The 23541-nt window shown below is 40.7% G+C and overlaps 1 protein-coding gene across 10 annotated transcripts in view; it reads left to right on the top strand.

Annotated features, from left to right (window-relative positions):
• TNIK (TRAF2 and NCK interacting kinase) overlaps window positions 1–23541 on the top strand; it is a 338050-nt gene that overhangs the window by 17869 nt on the left and 296640 nt on the right. For all 10 annotated transcript variants that reach the window (XM_088452395.1, XM_088452397.1, XM_088452398.1 and 7 more), the window contains exon 2: window positions 22090–22155. In XM_088452395.1, coding sequence (XP_088308521.1) covers window positions 22090–22155 — 66 coding nt within the window. The remainder of the gene's footprint in view (window positions 1–22089; window positions 22156–23541) is intronic.

Raw genomic sequence — 23541 nt, 5'->3', positions numbered from 1 at the left:
CTTGCAGACGTACGAACCCCCACATTAGCCCTACGGATTCTTGCTTTAGAATTGGGTAGTAAATCAGGCTTTAGTTGTCGCCCGCACCTACAGCCACTTTGTGTGCAAATAGGAATCAGCCCATTATTTGCTATCTGTAACTGAATATATAAACAAATTAGGGGCTTATTCAGTTAGGTGCGAAAAGTCCTGGATTTTTCGCATGCCGGAGTTTCCGCCGTCATTGCTGATTTTGCATGCGGAACAGTATCGTGCTCGTCCTCGCTTATCCCCGTATTCAATTCGAAAACGGAACCCGGAGAGTTCGGACCTGGCAAAGTCCTGTCAGATTTGGGGAGATCAGCCTGACACCCCCCAAAAGATGCACGGACTTTGGGGATCACTATAGATAACCCCGAATAGGCCTGCTGAAAGTATTTGGGCTACTTAAATGTTCTCAATAGCTGCTAATTAGCGTCTGAAGTGGTGAAGAATAGCATTTAGCATTTTTTTTGTATAAAATAAGTAGTCCCAACAATTTGGGGTACATGAAAATGGATGCTAGCATATTTTGAAGTTGCTAAAGCGAAGTTTTAAAAATCTGTAAAATTCCACCTGCCGCAAACACCTGCAATCTTAAAAACACCTGGGGCATACTTGGAGACCCCCCTGGAGTCTCTTACGCTAGTTTTTAAGTTTGCCCCCCAACTTTGTACTTTTTCTCTCTCTTTTTCAAAGTAATTTTTTGGGGTGTTAAGGTTTTTTTTGACAGTTTACCTTTTGGGGGATGGTCCCAAGGGTGCTGGGTGGTTCCCACAAGTTTGCACCCAAAAACCCTAGTTCTGCACTTGTTTTTCAACAGGTTATATATTTCCCGGAGATCCTAATAGCGATTGTGTGAGGGCTAAGAACTGGGTGGTATATGGAATTTTAAACTTTGATGTACGTGAGCACTAGTATAAGTAAAGTTGTTTTGATACCATTCTCATGATTGCGCTCTCCTCATTACTTATATCCCTAGAGACTGTGATCCTTGTGGCAAAAGGAGTTTGGAGTTTCAGTGGCAATACCTCTTTGGAAATGGTATCTGGATATATTTTGGGACATATTGCGTCAAAGTGTACTACCTTTTTACTTGAGAGATATATTTATATGCAATCGGACACCCCTGCACTGGTTGTGATGAAACCAACACGAGGTGATCCAGTTGGATCCTGGCCAGGTTTTAAAGGGGTTAGGGTCTCGTTTGGACTCCCTTTGGGGTATGCTGGGCAGAACCTTGACCTGTGGAGCCTGTTCTGTGCCTTCCACTGGATGGATTTGGACAAAAATTTCACAGAGTAGTAACATTGGATCACAGAAGACATACTAGGGGGTTGAGGTCCTGTTGGTCTATGCTGGGCAGCACTTTGACCCGGTAGCCTGTACTGGGCCTTCCACTGGATGGATTTGGATGACATCACATAATAAAACTTAATAACTTTAAGATTTAAACCCGGGCAATGCAATATAAAAACCCCCCTTGCAAATCTTGTTTGCCTCTGTCAAGCTGGTACCGCAAACATGACATTGAGACAGGTGTAACCTAGTGGCCTGCACAATCCAATAGAAATACAAATTTTGGGATGTGGTGGAATGGGGGATTTACAGTATGAATGTGAAGCTGACAAGTGTATGATGATATGTCAACATGGACTAGAACATTTAGGAATGTCTCCGGCACCTTTTTGAAACCATGCCATAATCCAATGAGGTTGTTGTAATAAAGTGGCCACTAAGTGTGGGTCATAGTTATGTATAGATGCAAATCTTAAACAGTTGCTGCACCTGCCATCTGAGTAATCATATGTTGTAAGTAAGGTTGTGGGCTTCCTCTTTTTATAAATACTTTAAAGACACTGTATAATTTCTGTCTTTTTAAATCTGTGCACATCTGTATCCATACGCATACATGCCTCTCAACTGTCCTGGTTCAGGCTGGTCGTTCCTGATTTCACAGATTCGTTTATCAGTCAGATTTTGTACATCTATTGTCTTATGGTCAAAATTAGGACCCACTGCTGCACACGGCAATTAATGGATGTTTGGGGGCGAGGGAAAATAAGGGGCAGCGTACGCTTCAGATGTAATAGAGAAGCTGAAAAGTTGGGAGGTATGCATACATCATTTTGTATTGCTACAAAATAACTTTTCCAGAGTAATAAGCTGTTTAGATCTCTATTTATCGAACCTTACAGAGTAGCCTCTTTTGTGTATATTATTATTATTTTTGTGACGTGGTCTAACCATAGATCTATAAAACAGACATCCCTTCCCTTGAAAAATAATGGAGACAAATGGTATTTAAGAATAAACAAATTTTAAGTAATTGGGGAGATATTTAGATGCATTTTAAAGGATTACAAAATGCCCCTAAAACATTTGTATAGACCAGCACATGTTCAACATTTTCTTAGCAACCCCCACCCCCCTGATACTCCTCTCTTGCTTTCTTCTCCAAACCTAAATATTGGAAATTATAGTCCTAACACTCCTGGCTCATGTTAGTGTAGGGGGTATCTGACCGTAAAAAGACCATATAAAGATAATACATTATTAAATAAGACTGTGGCCAGTGGAGATCTGTAAAACAATTTTAATTTCTTAAAATGGTGAAAACAGAGAGTATACTGATGGACCTTTTGGAAAAATCCGAATTAAGCACCAAGTAATAGCTATACAATTGTCAACCCTTTTATGTGCACAAAAAATATACTAGTTATATAAGCAGTCTCTCATTTGAGTATATATGCACCACATACTGTACCAGCAGTTGGCATGTTCTTTACCAACAGAATGCAATATTTGACTGGGAGACATGCAGGCATTTGTGCTCATGAGCTCTTTGTATGGCTTAAATTATGTTTCCTGACATGCAGTGCGCAATACATGTTCCTGACATTAATGTTAGGAACAAAATACTCTCAAAATACATTTTTATGTAGAACTCTGTCACATTGAAATATGTGACTCCTCACAGGATTCTTTTTAAAGGGCTTTTACAATATGTGTTTAACAAACTCCTCATTCCTCCCACTTTCATGTGTGAGGTATGCTGAATACAGACTGGCTGAAATATTGGCTGTTCAATTGCATGGTGGATATATTGTGTGCACGTCGGCCAGTGTGTACAGACAATATGTCTGTGAACAGACATATTGCGTCATGGCAAATATATCTGCAGATATATCTGCTCATCGTGCTGTGTGTACGGGCAGTTAGCCGACCACCCATACATTTGCTGCAGAGGCCGGTGGGGAGGGGGGGCGGGGAGCGACCCCCAGCCAGCGGGACCCACTGGCTGGGACCCACGGCCAGAGGCAATGATGGTTTTTCAGTGTGAACAACCATCATCTGCTGATATATCTGCAGATCAGTTGATCTGTTTAAGTCAATCACTGCCCAATGTTTACTAGCCAATGTTCAAGAAATGACTGTTTTTTTTTCTTGTTTTTTTTCTGTTCCCGACTGCAAGTCATTTATTGCAATTCAGTTCGATAAAAAGTGTCCTCTATAATGTGAAGTTAAGCTGGCCATACATTAAACGATTTTCGTTCCAACTAGCCACTGTGGTCTGGAAAGGGCCTGCTTCTTAGAAAGGGTATTCATACCATTGGATGTACAGGTTGTTTTTGAAAACAAATAATTTAATCAAAATAATCTGTAAAATCAATGTGGTGGTTTTTGGGGATTTTTTCTTAGATCATACAAAGGAAATGTCTTTACAGGTTGAGTCTCCCATATATACAAATATTCAGAAATACGGAATATTCCGAAATATGGATTTTTTTTGGTATGACTCAGATAATGAAACCTTTGATTTTTGATGGTTCAATGTACACAAACTGTGTAAGGCACAAATTCTTAAAAATATGGCATAAAATTACCTTCAGGCTTTGTGTATATGAAACATAAATGAATTTCATGTATGTACACAAACTTTGGGCCTGATTCAGACCCACTCGCGAGCGGCTGTCCGCTCGCAAGTGGGTCGATGTTATGGACTGAGCATGCGCACGACGGAGGGAGCTCCGTCGTGCGCATGCGCCAGACGCGACGAGCGAAGGAAAGTCCTTCGCTCGTTGTGTCCGATCAAAGGGGGCGTGCTGTCAATGTTGATTGACAGCACGCCCCCTTTGGTGGGCGTGCTGGGGGTGTGCCTCCCTGACGGGGGCGTTCCCACGGGAATGCCTCCCGTCAGAAGCCGGCCCACTGACATCACTAGTGATGTCAGTGGGAGTGATTTTGGCTCTGATAGAGCCAAAATCACTCCGGAGCTTGCGGTTGAAAACCTCAACCGCAGGCTCCGGCTCGCAAATTCGATGGTCGCGATGGTCTCGACCATCGCGACCATCACAATGCACGCTCGTATAGCCTGTGGGTGGTGACCCACAGCTATACGAGCGTCCAGGAGGACGCTCCATGAAAATGGAGCCCGGCCCTCATTCAGAGCGTGCGCTCTGCTCAGAGCGTACGGCTCTGAATGAGGGCCTTTGTTTGAGCCGCAAATTATTGAAAATATTGTATAAAATTACCTGCAGGCTGTGTGTATAATGTGTATATATAACACAAATGCATTCTGTGTGTATATTGGGGTCCCATTCCCAAGATATCTCATTATGATATGCAATTATTCCAAAATACGGAATATTCCGATATCCAAAATACCCTTGGTCCCAAGCATTTTGGATATGGGAGACTTAACCTGTATTATGTCAGGATTGATTGGAGTCCACTTTTATGTACAGTGTTTAAATTTATTTAAAAATACATCTGTCTGAGTGCCCCAATGTTTCATTCATTTTCAAATAGCTCCATCTTGGAGATCAAATACAATTTAAAGCATATTTTAGAAAAGGTTATTTTAAAGGAACAATCCCTAAGAGTATATAAAGTTTCAAAGACTTCATTCCCTTGAGCACTGTCAAACCCCCTTATAGAATAAGAGAAAATATGGCCATCCTTCAAGACCAAGCATCTGTGCGAGAAGGGCACTTTTTAGTCTGGCAGCTCTAATCACTAGATTTCAATGGAAGAGATGAGAGAATGTCTATAGGATAATAGCCCTAACCAGGGGGAGGTCGGAAAAAAGTTAACTCATGAAATCATGCGTAAGTTAACCCACATACCATGTGGAAAAATATATGTTGTGATGAGACCTAGATTTAACTGTTTAGCTTCAGGGCAATGTTTGGTGAAAGCCTAGCACATATTATCCCAAGAACATTCCACCATGAGTCATGGCGGTGGGAGGATAATTCTGCGGGAATGCTTCTCTGCCTTCGGGACAGGAAAACTTGACAACATTGATGGTGCCAGATATAGAAGTGTCTTGGAAGAAAAGGGACATGGGATGAGGGAGAAGGGAATATTACAGCAGGATATTATTAACCCAAAGCAAAACTGTAAATGCCATGCCACGTGTCCAATCGAAGCCTAGACACAGGGCCGTCTCTTCCATTGGGCTTTTTGGGCAGCTGCCCAAGGGCCCGAAGCTTCAAGGGGCCCGCCAGCCCCTATGCAGCCGCGGCCAGTTGTTAAATGTTTTTTTATTAAATCATTGCGGTTCGATCTGCCAGACCCACAAAGCTCCCTCCCCCCCAACCTTCCGGGAGCACTTACTTGGCCGTGACAGCTGCACCCTTCCAACCCGCGCTCCACCTCCCCTGCCCGCTTCCTCAAATCAAATGGCTATCTGCAGATGACGCGCAGCCTGCGCGGTGCAGGTGACATGACGATGTCACGCTGTGTATGACTGAGTGCCCAAGAAGAAGAGTGGAGGAGCCGGAGCTGCGCGCAATCAACAGGACGCCGAATCTCCTCAGTGAGTGATTTATGCAGAAGGAACTTTGTTATGCGGGGAAATTATTTAGTTGGATCGACTGAGTTCTTGTTCCGGGGGTCGGGGGGGGGGGGGGTGTTATGTGTATACTGTGTGTGTATACTGTGTGTGTATGTTATGTGTATACTGTTTGTGTATATGTTATGTTTATACTGTGTGTGTATATGTTATGTGTATACTGTGTGTGTATATGTTGTGTATACTGTGTGTGTATATGTTGTGTATACTGTGTGTGTATATGTTATGTGTATACTGTGTGTGTATATGTTGTGTATACTGTGTGTGTATATGTTGTGTATACTGTGTGTGTATATGTTGTGTATACTGTGTGTGTATATGTTATGTGTATACTGTGTGTGTATATGTTATGTGTATACTGTGTGTGTATATGTTATGTGTATACTGTGTGTGTATATGTTATGTGTATACTGTGTGTGTATATGTTATGTGACCATTTACATTTTGTTCCCGTGAACGGGTGGGTAGGGGCCCCAGAGCATTGCTTTGCCCTGGGCCCTCATTGCTGTTAAGACTGCCCTGCCTAGACATCAATGTATTTGAAAATATCTGTCATTTGCTAAAACTACTGTCCATCAATGGTCCTTTTCTGACCTGATGGAGCTCTAGTGATATTGCAATAAAAATGAGAGAACATTGTACTTTGCAGATATTCACAGCTGGTAGACTTACCCAAATAGACTTACCACTGTAATTGCAGCTAAAGGTTGCTTTACAAAGTATTAAGACAAGGATTTGAATACTTAAGTATATTTTGGGCAAGATTCAATTCAACGCGAATTGAATAGCGCAGGGAAGGAGCTCCCAGTGCTATTCAACTCAGCACGCTGTTATGTCGGAGAATGCTCATTAACGAGCCTATTATCTTGAGTATTTTGTGTGAATCAGTGGCAAGAATTCCTGGATGGAAGTCAATAAAATTTGAAAAATTACCAAGGTGTGAATACTTTTTATTTTATTAAATGTATACATTAAGTACATACTTGTAATTCAGATTCAATTGAAGATTTGCAGTGATCAAAATTATCTCTGAAACAATCCAACTCCACAGTGCAAATGATCCTTTCAATATATATTTTTTGACTGGTCTGTTCATTATTATTGTAAATGGGTGCTAGATTGACAACCCTGCATTGTATAACATGTCCAGCTAGCTTTTAGTATAAATACACCTGCTTGACATAAATGTTCCTGAAATATTCCATACAAGTATTCTTAACCAGACCTTGAAGGGGCATGTAGCTTTTTAATCTGTTAGCTCAAATGTAAAATGAAAGTAGTACTAACAATTCAGGGGATCAGTATGTAATCCCCCCCCAAGTGCCTAAACCTAACCCCCCCCCTTCCCTGCAGCCTAGACCTAAGTCTCCCACGGGGGTGCCTAACCCTAACCTCCCCACGGGGGTGCCTAACCCTAACTTCCCCTAGCCTAACCCTCCCAGGGGGTCACTAACCTAGCCCTCCCACGGCTGCCCGGCTTACCTTCGATCTGTATGCCGGGCGTCGGGCTTCCGGCGTAGGTCTAATGACAGGCGTAATTTTTTCGATGCCTGTCATTAGTGCCTTACCGGGATTTGACAGTCGGGAAGCTGGCGATCGGCATTGCGACCGTCTGTTTCCTGACTGCATCCCCAATTCAGATGCTAAATTTTTTTTTTTTACTTTTCTTTTTTTACTCTTCATCAAATGTGCTCTACAGACTAAAAGCAGGAGGTTACATGTACAGCACACCGGATATCTAAGCAGTAACCCATCTGTGGTGATCGTAGTTCCTGCAGTAACATTTCCTGCCATATGAACTTTACACCACACACACTTTTACTAAGGTATATATGTATGAATATATGATAATGTGTATACATACATATATACTTGGCTCTTCAGTCGCCGCTGCTTCTGATTGGCTGCCGGTCCACGAACTGTGATTGGCTCGCGGCCAGTGCAAGCCAAGTTTAAATTGCTGCTGCATTTGCCCTGATGCTGGGACCCGATGCTCCGTCCCAGCACTGATCAGAGACGTGTCCCAGGGCCCTGCAGGGCAAATCTTCACAGTGTTGCCACTGTTGCTGCATGGAGTGAATAGTGCAGGGGTGAGAGAGTGCAGCAGGCAGTGAGAGGTGCAGGGGCGAGAGAGGGCAGCAGGCAGTGAGAGGTGCAGGGGCGAGAGAGGGCAGCAGGCAGTGAGAGGTACAGGGGTGAGAGGACAGCAGGCAGTGAGAGAGGGCAGCAGGCAGTGAGAGAGGGCAGCAGGCAGTGAGAGGTGCAGGGGTAAGAGGGCAGCAGGCAGTGAGAGGTGCAGGGGTAAGAGGGCAGCAGGCAGTGAGAGATGCAGGGGTGAGAGAGGGCAGCAGGCAGTGAGAGGTGCAGGGGTGAGAGAGGGCAGCAGGCAGTGAGAGGTGCAGGGGTGAGAGAGGGCAGCAGGCAGTGAGAGGTGCAGGGGTGAGAGAGGGCAGCAGGCAGTGAGAGGTGCAGGGGTGAGAGAGGGGAGCAGGCAGTGAGATGTGCAGGGTTGAGATGGAAGCAGGGGCTGAATGGCTAGTACGGAGTCAGGGTGCATACACACCAGGACGATATCTGCACGATTTGCCTGATTTGGACAAATTGGAACGACAAATCTGGCATATCTTGCAGTGTGTATGCCCGATTTGCGAGCTCCTGCGGTTGCATGCGATATCGTGTGATTGGCCGTGCTGCACGTTGTACATATTAATGAAGGACGAAAGAGCGACCATCTTTCATTAAATCTTTTAAGTGTGTATCGGCAATCATGCGATGTCCAGGGTGAAGGCAAATCGCCCTGAATATCGGCACGATTGCCGGTCGTAATAAAGGGTAAATAAAGGAGAGTGAGAGAGACACGGGTGATCAGACACAAAGGAGAGCATGTGGGGAGTAAGAAGGTTATCTGGGATAAAGATATGGGCACATGAGGAGACAGACAAAGGAAACTGGAAAGAAAAGAGAAAGCAGAAGGGTCCCATGGAAGATATAAGAGGTGAGCAAAGTTTGTTCAACATATTCTACTACATAGTGCGAAAAGCAACTCAAATGAATTTCATATAAAAATTTCTAAAGCATCGCTCCAGTCCATCCGTTCCATTCACTCATCAATCACCAATAGGCAAGTCTTGTTTATCAGGATGAAATGAGATCAAGAATAGTGAAGAAATAGTTTTGCTAATCAGAATTATTTGTAGAGATGAGGACAGCAAATGCTGTATATCCCTTGTCTTCACTGCTTTGCAACAACACATAATAACATCATTTTGTTCCTGGCTTTCTTCCCATAGTCTGCTGATTGCAGTGGTTGGTATGATGTAGATGAATTCGTTCAGGTTCTGTTATATCCTAAAACCTATGCATTTGTTCATCAAATTGCTTTATAGCTCCCATTGAAGAGAGAATCTCCTAAACCACAAAGGTCATTATGCAAAATGCACCCGTTGTGTAGCACAAAAAGGACTTTGTTTTTGTAATTCACCTTGAACGAGTTTCAAGGGTTCTGAAACAAATCCCCACATTTTTAATTAAAAAAAAATAGGGATTTTACAAACTTTTTTTTTTTCACCTGCTCTGAGATGGGGAAAACTGCCGGTTTTTGCCTATGAAGCTTCCACACATGCGAAAACTTCGGCAATAGGATTGCACGATATGCATTTTTGTGGGAAAAGTTAGCACCTTTGAACACTTATTGCGGCTAATTGGATATGGTCCTTAAACTAGAAAGTACTTCAAATTAGGTATGTACTGAAAATAGAAGAAATGTAGCAAAGGGGTAACTTACAGGAAGGGTGGTTATCCTATGCATTTCTCTATAACCAAATGGCTACGGAAGCAGAATCTGAATATGGATTATGTTGGTCTTATGACTTGGTGTCTGTAGCTATTGTGGCAAGATCAGGGTAAGGATGCCGTCTCCTGCACTTTCACTCACCAGTCCAGGGTCTTGGTACAGATATCCACAGCTAGTTTTGCAGCATAAAGATAAATAAAACCTAAAAGAAAAGCCTATCCTGTCCGGCTCTATCTAAACAAATGATTCTTCGCTCATTGCGTCCATCTCTCAAAACAGTATTAGCAACAGTACTTTCAGCCAGTGGTGTAATTAGTTATTTGAAGGCCCCATAGCAAAAGTTTGTATGGGCCCCTATGTACCACCCAATGGTGAAACATGTATATACACATTTAACTTTGACAAGGAAGATGGGCACCCCTCAGCTCTGGTCCCCATAGCAGCTGCACACCTTGCACCTACAGTAGTTATGACCATGCTTACAGCCAGTAATCAGTGTCTGCTGCCTGCTCCCCAGGTAGTGGGAGAGTGAGATTAGCAACTGACACACCTTATCAGCCTCTCACAGGTGCTCTAACAATCAATGTTGCCAATTAGCTTCTACCCACCAGACAAAAACCAGGAATTTAGGGCACACACAGCTCCCATTTACAAATTTTCCTGTGCTCTTATGACATATATAGTACAGGACAATATAGTGTGATCTTGAGGTGGGTACACACCTGAAAGATATATCTGCAGATCGAGTGATCTGCAGATATATCTTTAAATGTTGGTCGTTCATACACACTGAGTATGGTCTGGGCTGCCCCCTCCACGTGACTGCCACTGTGTGTGTGTATGTACGGGCGATCTTCCAATCCTCTCAAATCAGGATGAAACTCTCCAAACTCCCGATCATGGGCCAACGGGACAGTCTTAATCAGACTGATCCAAGAAATGTATCTATTATGAGGCAGTTTCTATTCTCCCTTTGTGAATAATTTGGCACCTATTGCCCTTTCCCCAGCTTAACATTGTTAATCATATTTTTAAATACAGTCTGCTATACTGAGCATGAGGTTATCTTCAGGCTTCACTAAAATGCCAGCATGACACAGGATTTGATAACGTTTGACCATATTAAGTCCATCAACCTCTATAGCCAGCAGGAAAATGCCAATGAAGCTCTCCTTATATTTCATAGCTTCTCATGAATAGTATTGAACCTGTATTTAGAATCCATCAGATGCAGACCCAGCTTTAAGCTACTTTACCTGTAGATTTGTTGTGTGTTTTTATGTTGAACTGCTCCTTTAATACAAAATTGATAGCACAGATGGTTACATAACGAACAAAAACATGCTACCCAGATATACTTTAATTGTGTCTCTGGTAATTGCAGAGCCATCCTCATGTCACAGCTTGCTTTTTAAGCTCAAGTGGATGTGTTTTTTGAGCAGGAATTGCTGGAAAGCATTGGGAAATTCAAGACTCTGAAGCAGGAAGTGGAGAAATGTCGTTATAAATATTGTGCTGCTTCTTCCAATTACTCATTTTCCTAACTGTTATGGTTTATTGTTTTGAGATTTTAGATTATTTCCATCTTTATATTTTGTTGTCAATTCTCCCACTTCTGTAACATTTGTATTTGTTGGGAACTAGTGTGTTGGTCACTAGAATTGTCACTTTTCAGGAAGTGTCTGTTCAAGCCGGTAACTTCAATTAATCTAAACTATTATACTTAAGAGCAATTTGATTTTTTTATTTTTTTTGTGTTCTTCAGGTGTAATTTCAAGATGGTCCTTGATTTGTGCATGTCAAAAGGTATAATGTTTACGTGAAAGTGGGTGGATCGGTGAGGGGTTTTATCTCATTGCTGGGAGCTATTTTAAGATTACATTTCGAAAGCTTTCTGATGCTTTCTATAGGTACATAAACACGTAACGATTTTTTTGAACGATTTAACTATAACGACATTATCGTTCCATCATTGAAAAAATCGTTCAGTTTCTGAGTTATGAAGATGAACGATTATCGTTCATGCGCGTTCCCGTTTGTAGTTCATTCTGAATGACCAACTGAACGATTTTCATTAAGGGAAGTTACAAAAATCGTTAGTAGTTCAAAAAATCGTTCATTACACTTTAAAAAATCTGACCGATAATCTGACAGATAATCGTTCATAAAATCGTTGGTAACAAAATCGCTGTGTATGTATGCAGCTTAAGTATTTGTTTTCTTTAAAGTAGAAACTGTGGTTACAAGTTACTTCAGTAGTCCACACCCAGTAGTTGCCGCACACAAGCGGCTTTGCAATTCCATCCTTCTCAGGTGCAAATGCAGAATGTGGGTACAGACACCACCTTGCTGCATTTGCAATCCCAGCACTGCAACCAATGTTTCTTCAGGCTGCGGGAGCTAAAGATTTCTGCGGCCTGACTGGGTGCTGGTCAGTTAAGAGGCCAGGAATCTGTGTCCACCGATGCAGACCCTAGGCTCGTCCCTCCCAGAAAACGGGGTCAACACGGCCTCTTTTCCGGTCGCAATGACCAAGCACGTCCCTGCTCAGCCCCCAAATGCGAGCGAGATAGCAGGACCCATTCTGCATATGCGCAGAACGTCTCCTGCTCAGACCCCTTAACATTGGAGATGTACGTTGACCATTGGATTAAAGTACATCTCTGAATCAGGCCCTTAATCTAGTGATAGTTTGTCACCAAGTGCAGATAATCAATGGGGCTAGGGTTGCTATAATATCCCCTTAATCAGGGATACAAATTAATTCTTCTAGTTCTGTGGCTGATTAAAACCAGGTGAAATGCACACTTGAAGTCGGCTAACCACAGAAGTTGTGTAATTCATATGTCTCACTGATTAAAGGGATATTATAGTAACCCTAGATGGGACTGATGGGATTACAGGCGAGGCTCCAACATAAAAATAGAACCATCATCATGACCACAATATGATGACCAGTCAACCAGTTGACCATTAAATTGGCCAAAATTCTAACCACACCGACAGTACTGGTCACACCTCCACCTCATCGCAGTAGGCCCTTTATCATTGTCATGCCCATGTGACCCTCAATATGGCCCTGACCAAGCATTATGACAAAAATATTATTTCCTACAAATGAAAAAAAAAAAAGAAATAATTTTAGGGTCAAGTTTGAAACTCTGTCAATCCCTAGATACCACTTACTGTTATTTTTTTTTATTTTTTTTTTTATCCGATTTTTATTCAGTACCAAGAGCATTGAAGAAAACTACCATTATATCATTAACAGAAAAAGGAAGGGAGAAAAAACACAATCTAAAGTAACCAATATGAACAGAGTGAGGCAAACAACAAAGAAACAAAAATAAGAAGCAACAAAAAGTTAGCAGGTGGGGAGGAAAGGAAAGTTGGCGAGGAAGGGTAAAGGGGGGGGGGGGGAAGAGAAGCATGCCTATGTGGGAGATTTCGACCTTTTGCTATTCGGTATACTTGTGAAACTTTATAGTACACCCAATTAAACCAAGTGGGGATAAATTCAGAGTATCTATCAAGGGCCGAGAGTGTGATGATATCCTCCATATTCATATACAAGTCGATTGATGTTTCCTGAATACGTGTGGTGACGGGAGATTTCCAGTGCGTCTGGATCACAGTCCTAGCAGCATTGTTTGTGTTTTAGTAGAAGTTTTTTGTATTTTGAGATGGAATTGTCAATGCAATTAAATAGCCAGAACCTGTAGTCAGTCGGCACGTCTGAACCACAAAGTTTCCTGGAGGTGTTTCAATGACCCGGCCACCAAATGTAAAAAGATGAACCCTAGTGAGAACCACAGCATAAAACAACTGTCCGGAATAGAGGGAACTTTGTGAGTAAAACGGTAGGGCAGCTTGCAGCAAGTTTCTATAACAGACGTTCTGTGGGAAAGAACATGAGTAAATTGAAATATTTTTTTTTTACCATTGGGAATTTTCCAGGGAAAATTTACTGTCCCTGTGCCACAATGCTGTACAATCTGGAAGGTTGGGGTGCAAAGTCTAGAAGTTGGTAAATCCGAGAAATCAAGTGACAAATAAGAATTTGAGGTACACTGATTCCACAGAAGTGAGTTGGAGACGCAAGGGGGCATGCTGGGATAACATTGAAATATAATGTCGATTCTGAAGATGTGTCCAAATTGCAGAGGCAGGCAGGTTGAAACACTCACAAAGATAGCCAAAAGAATTAATCCCTGGACCATTAGCTGACCCACTTGCAGCACCCTCTATTCCACATAGTGAAGGCTCCCTTGGACATGGATGGATGGAAATTGAGATGCGCATTACGGAAGTAAGATGGAGAAATTGAGGTAGCAATAGAGAGTAGGTTCCTAAGCTTCTTCCAGCAAGCCAAGGTGAAACCTACTGTAGTGTGGCAAGATAGTGATAGAACTGAGGTCGTAGGTAAGACAGCCGGAGGGAGATTGAGTGAGGCCCCTTCAGTTTGTTTATCAGAGGGTGTGGTCGACCAGGGAACAATGCGAGCTAGGTGCACTGCATAATAATATTTTAGGAATTCAGGCAGCTGAAGGCCACCTTGAGATTTGCACCTAGAAAGGACATTTAGTCTTGGTTCACAAATTAACTCCCTAATGACCCCATTCAGTTCCTTAATGAAACCCAAGGGGATAAAAATCAGGAGACTCTGAAGCAGATATAGCACCTTTGGCAGGGTATTCATTTGATAATGATGATCCTTCTTAAACAAGACACTCTTAAAGCCCTCCACTTTTATGAATATCTCGCCTGACCACCCGAAGCATGGGAGAAAGTTTGTTAAACAGGTCAGCATTGTGATTCAGGATAGAAACGCCCAACTATTTATTATGAGAGGGATGCCGGGTGTTGGGGGGAAGGATTTTTGAAGGGTGTCCACTATGTGAGGAGGAGTGGAATGCTTAAGTGCAGTCGATTTGGAGTAATTGATTTTAAAGTTGGAGAGAATACTAAATCGAATAAATTCGCTGGACAAGCTGGGAAGAGATCATAGGGTTAGAAATAATAGCTAAGATGTCGTCGACAAAGTCAATTTGTGTTTCGACCCTTCAATTAAACAGCTTGAAATGTCAGGGTTGGCACTGATTGCCCTTGTGAGGGCCTCCTTAGATAAGATGGAAATGAGGGGGGAGAGGGGGCAGCCCTGCCTTGTTCCATTAGAGATGGTGAAGTGGTCAGAAAGGCTTACCTACACCTGCGCCGAGGGCCAATCATTGGGCCTGATTCAGATTTTTTGTGCACAGGTCCAGCTGTTACTCAGGATGTCTGGTGTAATCACGCTGCAGAGAAATCTGTGTCTGAGCAAGCATACTCTGTCAATCATGCTATGGCTTAGGGACACAGATCGGCACATGCACAGTACAGATCCTGCGCATGCGCTGAACGGTAGACATCGGAGTTGTACGTAAATCATCGGTTTGCATACAACTCTGAATCAGGCCCATTGCTGTATAACATTTACTTACAAGTAAACAAAACAAATCCTGTTTTTTTTTTTTTTAATCATTGGCCAGGGATTTTGACATACTGCGCACTACTTTTGTAGCTAGGCGATATTTATATAAATTGACTGTAGAAATATTTATTTGGTTGAGTGTCCTGTTAATATCATTACTACTATTGTTTACTATAATTGGTACATAAAGAGGTCATTAGAGTAATGTTGCTGGTACAATGCAGTTCCTGTCTACTTGATTTGTCAGGAAATTGCAAGTTGCTGATAACACTCTTCTTATCCATAGCTGCCATAAGAATGCTGCTCTTCTCATCGTGCCAGGGTAGCGCTGCTCCGTTGTTCAGACTTAAATAAACAGCTAAAAAATGGTCACTGATTGATTTAGAAAACATTGTACCTATAATTTTGTGTATGAAATCTATCTATCTATCTATCTTTCTCACAAGGGCCTTATCTGCCTGCAAATGCCCCTAATCTCATTGTCATCATCAAGCCCGGCTCACCTCAGTGAGGACTGAACCAAAGTAGCATCTTTTTACCATAAATGACTCGCTTTTAAGTATTCAGAATGTATGTATTTTTCTTTCATTTAGGTTCGAACAGCGAACTTCATTGTGTTTTGAGTTCCAAGTTTGTATAGAAAACCATTAAAACTATACAATGTAAACATTTAACCTTGAAACTTGTTGAACATGTTTTGCCTTGGTCACATTTTTAGTCTAGAGTTAGAGAATTTAACACCAGTTTCTGCACTTCAGGCCCATTGTACCTAATCTGTTCAAGAACAACTAGGAAACAAATGCAAGCATATTCCATAATCTCCTGCAAATACGTATTTATATGACCACTCTTTCTCAATGCAATAATTTTAGGGTGAGGCTTGGTTGATACTAGGACACAGATAGAGAGCGAGCATAAATGTGTGGCTAGCATATTTTTACCTTGTATTGGAAGAGTTCCCCCCCAAAGAGCTGTGATCCAGCTGTCTGCTCCAATGGTAGAGTACTACTTTGAATAGTCCCACTTTAAGCAGATGTTGTTGATGTCCCTACTCTAAGGTTCCCATTCATGCAACTGCTTATTGTTTGTAAAGATCCATTTAAGTAGAGGCAGGAGGAACATTAGACCAGTAAAGCCTTTGGTGGGACCTGCTGGATAACTGTTAAAGTAATTGCCTTATACTTTTCTATATTTGTCTCTCGATCATGACCATGTCTATCAAAAATAAATTGTCAGATCTTGAATTTTAGAAAGCAACCTGTCACCTCATTACCCAAAATAACCTCTGAAATATTACTTGAAGCATGCAAGCAAGTGGAAAAGATACATTCCTAGCAGGAGCTGCTCTATTTTTGCCTCTGACAATACTAGTGCTCAGCAGAATAATTTATGACTGAAAAAATCTTTATAAGTTATTCATTCCCTTTCTGAGCTAAGAAGAGTGTAGTGCTCACTCACTGCTCAGTGCTTCCTGTAAACGTCAGTCAGCGAAATCCAGGCCAACCCTGTTCATACTGACACAGATTGCTGAGTTAACACATAAGAGTCCTTCTTTTCCATATAACAAAATACTTTGAGCACAACTGGCTTTTAGTCATTGCCATCATTTTAGTTTACAAGTGCATTATATGTACAGTAGCTATTGAATTTTACCAACCACCTGGTCAGATAACACATACATACAAAAACGTTCTGGTTGAGAAAATAAATACTACGTTATTCCCCTGTGGCAGCCATCACTTACTAGACACTGAGAGTAAATTGGTGATTTTAAATTTTTTTTTTTATCTAAACATGTAATGTGTGTGTGTGTGTGTGTGTGTGTGTGTGTGTATATATGTATATATATATATATATATATATATATATACTCTCCCCCCTCTCTCTCCCCCCTCTCTCTCCCCCCTCTCTCTCCCCCCTCTCTCTCCCCCCTCTCTCTCCCCCCCTCTCTCTCCCCCCTCTCTCTCCCCCCTCTCTCTCCCCCCTCTCTCTCTCCCCTCTCTCTCTCCCCCTCTCTCTCCTCTCCCTCTCTCTCTCTCTCTCTCTCTCTCTCTCCTTTTAGCTGATGCTATCCACCATTTTGTTTTCTCTTTTCAGCCCTCATTATCTAACTCCCTCGTTTTCTCTCACTGCGGTTGGACGTACATGTGCTTTATAGTGGCACCAGATGAATGCGCTCAGCTGTAATTGTAATCCTTCAAACAGTGGTCTTTGCTGTCTTTAATGCTTTTACTGTGTTTCTCACAGTAATGTCACTTTTGTTTGATGTCGCTGCCTCAGTTTGTCTATGAGGAATTATGCCAAGCACTGTACAGTAGTGTATGAGGAAGGTTTTTTCACAGTACTAAAGCAGATGTTCGGCCTTCTGATCTTTCCACTGGCAATTGATCGCCAAAAATATCAGCCCCAGGGTGGTGGTGGTGGCATCGGTAGCTGGCACTGGGGAAAGTAGGAGGGTGCTGCTGTGTTGTGAGAGAGAGGGGCGCTCAAAGGGCACGTGGTACTGTCTGCCTCTAACTGCGCCTATCAGAGACACATTTTGCAGCATTATATAATCTATAACTTTCCTACTAACTAGTTCCTTAACAGTCTGACCCTTCCCATACTTCACACATGTTTTTAACTTTTTACCAATCAAATAAAATGTATTAAACCATGATCAAAAGATTTTTAAAACCTATCTGCAATTAACATCAGATACCATCCTTGCAATGTGCATCAGTCTTCTGTATGCTTTTTTATTCTTTGGCCCCGAACTCCCTCAATACTCTCAAATTATTATTATAAATACTTTTAATTTTCTGAATACTAAAGCGTTATCTCATACAGAGGTGTATTTGATAGGGCAGGTGTTAGCTGGGAGAGGGGGCTATAAAGGTCCCTAGCAGTGGTAAAATACTTGAAATTTGTTTAAAAAAACTGTCATAAGGATACTAATGCAGTATACTGTGCTAAACCCCATATATTTGTCACCAACAAAATTACGTTTGTAATATGGACATGACAAGCAGTGGTTTCTGATTCTTCTAAGACCACATAATGCTGTGTGGACAAATGATATAGATAGATGGATGAATGTGGACAGCTAAGCTGGTGATACACATGCCGTGCAGTGTGTGTGGGTAGCAACAAGATCACCATCCAGCCAGCCCCCTCTTCCCCTTCCACACACACCCCCCACTTCCCCTTCCACACACACCGCTTACTTTGGTGCTTACATTTAAACTGTACATCTAGACACTGTAACCCTGAGGGTGGTTTGCATGTAGTTTGTCCTGGAAGGGTGGGTATTTAGCCCATATTAAAGTTCCTGTATTGGAATTGCACAGACAAGCACATATATCCTTACTATCACTGAGAGGCATTTGCTTATATTTATCCTGCTAGGTTTATGTAAGCTAATATTTCGTATTGCTTATCATAACTAAATAACCTATAAGCAATCTTTACCATGGTTTTAAATACACCATGTAATGAATTCTGTAAATCTCCGGCTATGGGATCTGAATGGCGGCTCAGACTTGAAACACGTTTCATTTTGCAGGAACTACCATTACCTCCAATCATTTATTCATATAATTCCATATGTACATAAAAAGGTCATAAATATTGATGGTTGCTTTTTAAACCGTGCAGAAGCTTGCTAATGCATCTGTGCATTTCTTGGAAATCTAAAGCAGTGATTACCAAAACTGTCATTTCCCATTCTGTTAGATGTTAGTGTTGCTTAGGTAACTCAGGAATAGGAGTGTATGCACAATTTTGGCTCTGTGATTCCTCCATGATTTCTAAATGATTCCTTAAGTGCTTGAAGAGCTGTCGCTTTATGTAAATGGCTATAGCCAAATTATCAGGCCCGGCCCATTCAAGTTAGTGCTACAACATGCATCTTGTTTTGTAAAATCTAATTAATATAGAAAAATAACCTATGTGCTGTGTTTTGATTGGACCAGTATTTCAGTCTATAATGGTTACTGTGAAGTATTTGACTGAACTTATAAGTTACAGTAACTACAATTTTTTTTTTTAATACGTAGTATTTTTATTGCTACCCGCTCCCTTTCTATTTGGTTAGTTGTGTCTACTTAGAAGGTGTTTTATGCTGCCTAGATGTTGACGGCTCTTTCCAGTTGTCAAAGTTTAAAAGAATTAATTGTTTTCTATTGCGCCTGATAAATGACAACTCCTATTCGTATGTGTATTAGTATAGAATCTGTGTAGTGCAAATGCATTTAAATATATCAATGTATAAAATTCAAATGTTGCCTGTGGACAACAATATATCACAATAAAAACAACTTGTAACAGTGTTTCATATATATGGATACAAAAAATCTTGGCTTAAACAACATATATATTTAAATATTTACACTTCCAATACATAAATGCATAAAAATGCTTCTAGTCGCAAAAAGTCTTATTTTTGAAGAGCGAATTAAAGACTTTAGCATAAACATAGGCTTAAATCCCTTTTGCTTATCTTGATGTGTAAGAATTCAAATAATGTCTTAAAGGTGCTACAGAGGGTAAAAAGAGTGAAAGAATAATTTTTATACCCCCTGCAGCACCTTTAAAACATTATTTAAATTGTTACACATAAAGATAAGCAAAAGGGATTTGCTCCTATGTTTATGCTAAAGACTTATTTTGGGAGCACTAATTAAAGGAAATACTTTTTACGACCAGAAGCGTTTTTATGAATATATGTATTTGTAAGAAGTGTAAATAATGAAATTTGAAGTTTAATGTGAAGGTTTTTTTTATATCTATATGCATATATTTATATATTAAATACGGTTTCAAGTTACATGTTTTTATTGTGATATCTTGCTATCCACAGGCAAAATTTCAATTTTATACATTGATTTATTGAAATAAATGCTATTTGCAGACTTTTTACTAATACACATACGAATAGGAGTTGTCTTCTACTGTGCCTGATACATTACGGTTCACAATTAATAATATTTTTCACAATTTGTTCACAATGTTATATAGAACATGGGATGGTAAAAAAAAAAAACCTTGCATAATTCATGGTACTTGCTTTTTACATGCCAGTTCGTGGGGTTCCTGCAGAATAGCAACATGTGTTGGACCCCTGCTGACTACCATACATGACAGACTGTAATCTTTTTTAATATAAGATGAAGTAATGTAGTGCCCGCAATCATTGCATGTGTATATGGTCATTAGCCTTGTGAGTACAAAGCTAATTTGGGAAGTTACTGTGGGTACATTGGGCACAGATAAAGATAGCCAAGAAATGAGATTGCAATTCTGTTCAATGTTGTTTTCTCTAGTACAGTAATATTTAATTACAAACATGACTGTGCTGTGAACGACTGGTAAAAATCCATGTAGAACTCTCAAAATAATGGGTAATGACATGGACAGCTAGTCACAAGCTATAATGTTGCCAAATAAAGATCAATGATCGTGTCAGTAGGCACAGGAGAAGAACCCTTGCTGGAACATCTTGTTTAATGAATTGCTCCCAACAGGCCTCATGCTACAGAAAATCCCATTTTAAGATTACTGATACTTAAGTCCTGGATAATTTAGATGAGGTTCATAATATTATATTAAATTATAAAGATTCTTTCAGGCTCTGACTTGCAGATGTTTACGGTGGTACTGTATAGTTGAATATTTTGTAGACGGCATGGATGTAAAGGTGCATACACATCGTACAATATCTATTAACGATATAGTTCAACACTATGTTGTTCATATCGTTCATTTTTATGTAGTGAACGACCAACGATACGATGCATGAACAATAACGATATCTATGATCGTCTGTACATGCAGGCCAACTTGCACGGTATTGTCAACTTTGCCTGTTCAGAGATGTGGCAGGAAGACTTCACTGAAAGATCTTTGAAAGATCTCTTTGAAATATATCTTTCAAGTCGTTGGTAGTACAGTTCGTACCGTGTGTATGCAGCTTAACCCTCCCTCCCCGCAGCTCAAACCTAACTCCACCCCCCTGCATCCTAACCCCTCCCCCTAGTGCCTACCTCTAAAGGTGGCCACAGACATAGCGATGTGCTCACGATCTGACATCGTGTATGATTTCCCTTGAACTCTCCCCTGGCAGCTCCCCGGCAATCCTACACACGATTTGGAGTAAAAAGCATCCAATCTGACTTAAGATCTATCGTGCATCTTAACTTTTTAATTTTTTTTCCAGTGCATTGTGTCCCAGATTGTCAGATCTGCCCTACAGGACGGTAGATCTGAAGACTCACGATTTTGGCATACTTTACATGATTTGTCATCACGATTCGTAGAAATTGGCCAAATCGTGTAAAATATTGCTATGTGTATGGCCAGCATTACCCCTAACCCTTCTTTGCCCGAAGTAAAGAAGTCCCTGATAGCATGATTCAGCATGGCTTCTTACTGTACATCACAGAGAGAACAGAACTGTAGTTATTTAGTTATCTTTCTCATTGCTCAAGAGTTTGACACTGAGGAATGTGTTTATGAAACTGCAAAAGCGTTATTACTGCCAAAAATGGAAGGGTTTGCCAGCTTTTTTTGCCCTATACACTTACAATTTTCGCCATATATAACTCGGGCCATGTGTGCTTCCTTGGTTACTTTGCACGGACAATAAACAGTCTGAATTATTTTGCAGCTTAAAATTAGAATGTATAATTTTAAACTGCTCTCTGTTAATGTGAAAAATCAGTAGACCTAGGAACCTAAGAACTGCTCTGTGTCTGTGTCCAAAGCTCTGCAATTGGTCTCATAGCCCTGGATGATAACTGGGTATGGCTGCTGAACTGTGCATTTACACATCCTGGCCTGGGAAATAACAACAAATTATTGTATGTTGTCCATTAAATGTGTGGGACTTTCAATTTGTATGGAGTTTTCTTTTCGTATTTTTTGTTTTTAAATGTGTCATTAAACGCTTATTTTTTAATCTTTTTTAAGGATCCTGCTGGAATATTTGAACTAGTGGAACTTGTTGGAAATGGCACGTATGGGCAAGTCTACAAGGTAAGATATATACATACAAAACTTGGCTTCTTAAGTGATTATCAAAGGTTCCATGAAATTGTAAATGTGTGTACTATTTCTGATGTGGAAATATCCCAAGTGAGTGACTACAGTACACAGAATCCATATTTTAGGAGACTGTCAAATCCACAGAATCCTGAATGAGACATACAGTAGATATGCATATTAAGATTCACTGTTATAATCATTTTGACTCCGACATTGGCTAAATTCTTTAAAGTACTTATTAAAATTTCGAGGTATATGATTTACTCCCCTCCCTATTTGGTCACACATGGCGGCAGTGAGTCCTACCTTTCTCCTTGTACAGTTAGAGTCTACCATATCCAAAATGCCTGGGACCAGGAGTATTTTGGATATCGAATTTTTGCATATTTTGGAATATTTGCATACCATAATGAGATTTTGGAAATGGGGCTCAAATCTAAACAAAGTTGCATCTATGTGTCATACTCGTTTATAGCCTAAAGGTAAATTTATACCAAATTTGTAATTGTGTGTATCAAGCAAAGTTTCTGTACTTACACAAAATTAATTTGTTTCATATACACCTTATACACGCAGCCTGAAGATGATGTTATACAGTATTTGTAATAATTTTTTGCATTAAACATAATTTGTTCAAATTGAACCATCAGAAAGCAAAGGTGTTGCTATCCCCGTCACGCTCAAAAAATTCTGTATTTCGCAATATTTGGATATGGGAGACTCAACCTGTACACTCTCCTTTCTCCCATCACCTCTGTAAAAACCCTTTTCTCTACTCTCACAGCTGACAAATCACATTTCACATCACCATTTATTGCTATGGTCATGATCTTTACCGCCTCTACTTCCCTTTTGTTTCCACTTTACTTACTGGTGTATACTTTTTCTTGGAAACCAAAAATATTGCAGGGTTTGCGTTCATTTGGCACACCTATATTATCTTTCAAAAAAAAAAAAAATCTAAAAAGGAAATTACACCTCATAATTCAAGATCTTTATTTTACTGTATCTCTAGATTTAACCATCTAAGAAAATGGTCTGCATTCCCTCACTTAATATGGATGACCCAATAAATTTGTCTTAACCGCCATTAAATTTTGTGTTAAATCATCTTATCACACAAGGAATGCATCAGTCTGCAAAGCTCCTTCCATCAGAGCAGTCAAATATTTGCAGAACAGGACTGTGGCATATACTGAAGTGCAAATACATGTACTTCCCTGAAAGGAGTACATACAAGAAAGACAAATGCATGGCATTGCTATCTAGCTCCACATAATTAGCTTGCCACTGGTGTGTTAAGGGTCTTTCTGGCTCAGGGTTATAACATGTATGCTGTCATATGAGACAGAGACTAAGGCTAGGTACACACTAGGC

This window comes from Taudactylus pleione, unplaced genomic scaffold (assembly GCF_031769625.1).
Source record: "Taudactylus pleione unplaced genomic scaffold, aTauple2 ptg000037l, whole genome shotgun sequence".
Taxonomy (NCBI): domain Eukaryota; kingdom Metazoa; phylum Chordata; class Amphibia; order Anura; family Myobatrachidae; genus Taudactylus; species Taudactylus pleione.
Note: the sequence above shows the minus strand (reverse complement) of the source record. Positions and strands in the feature narration are given on the sequence as shown.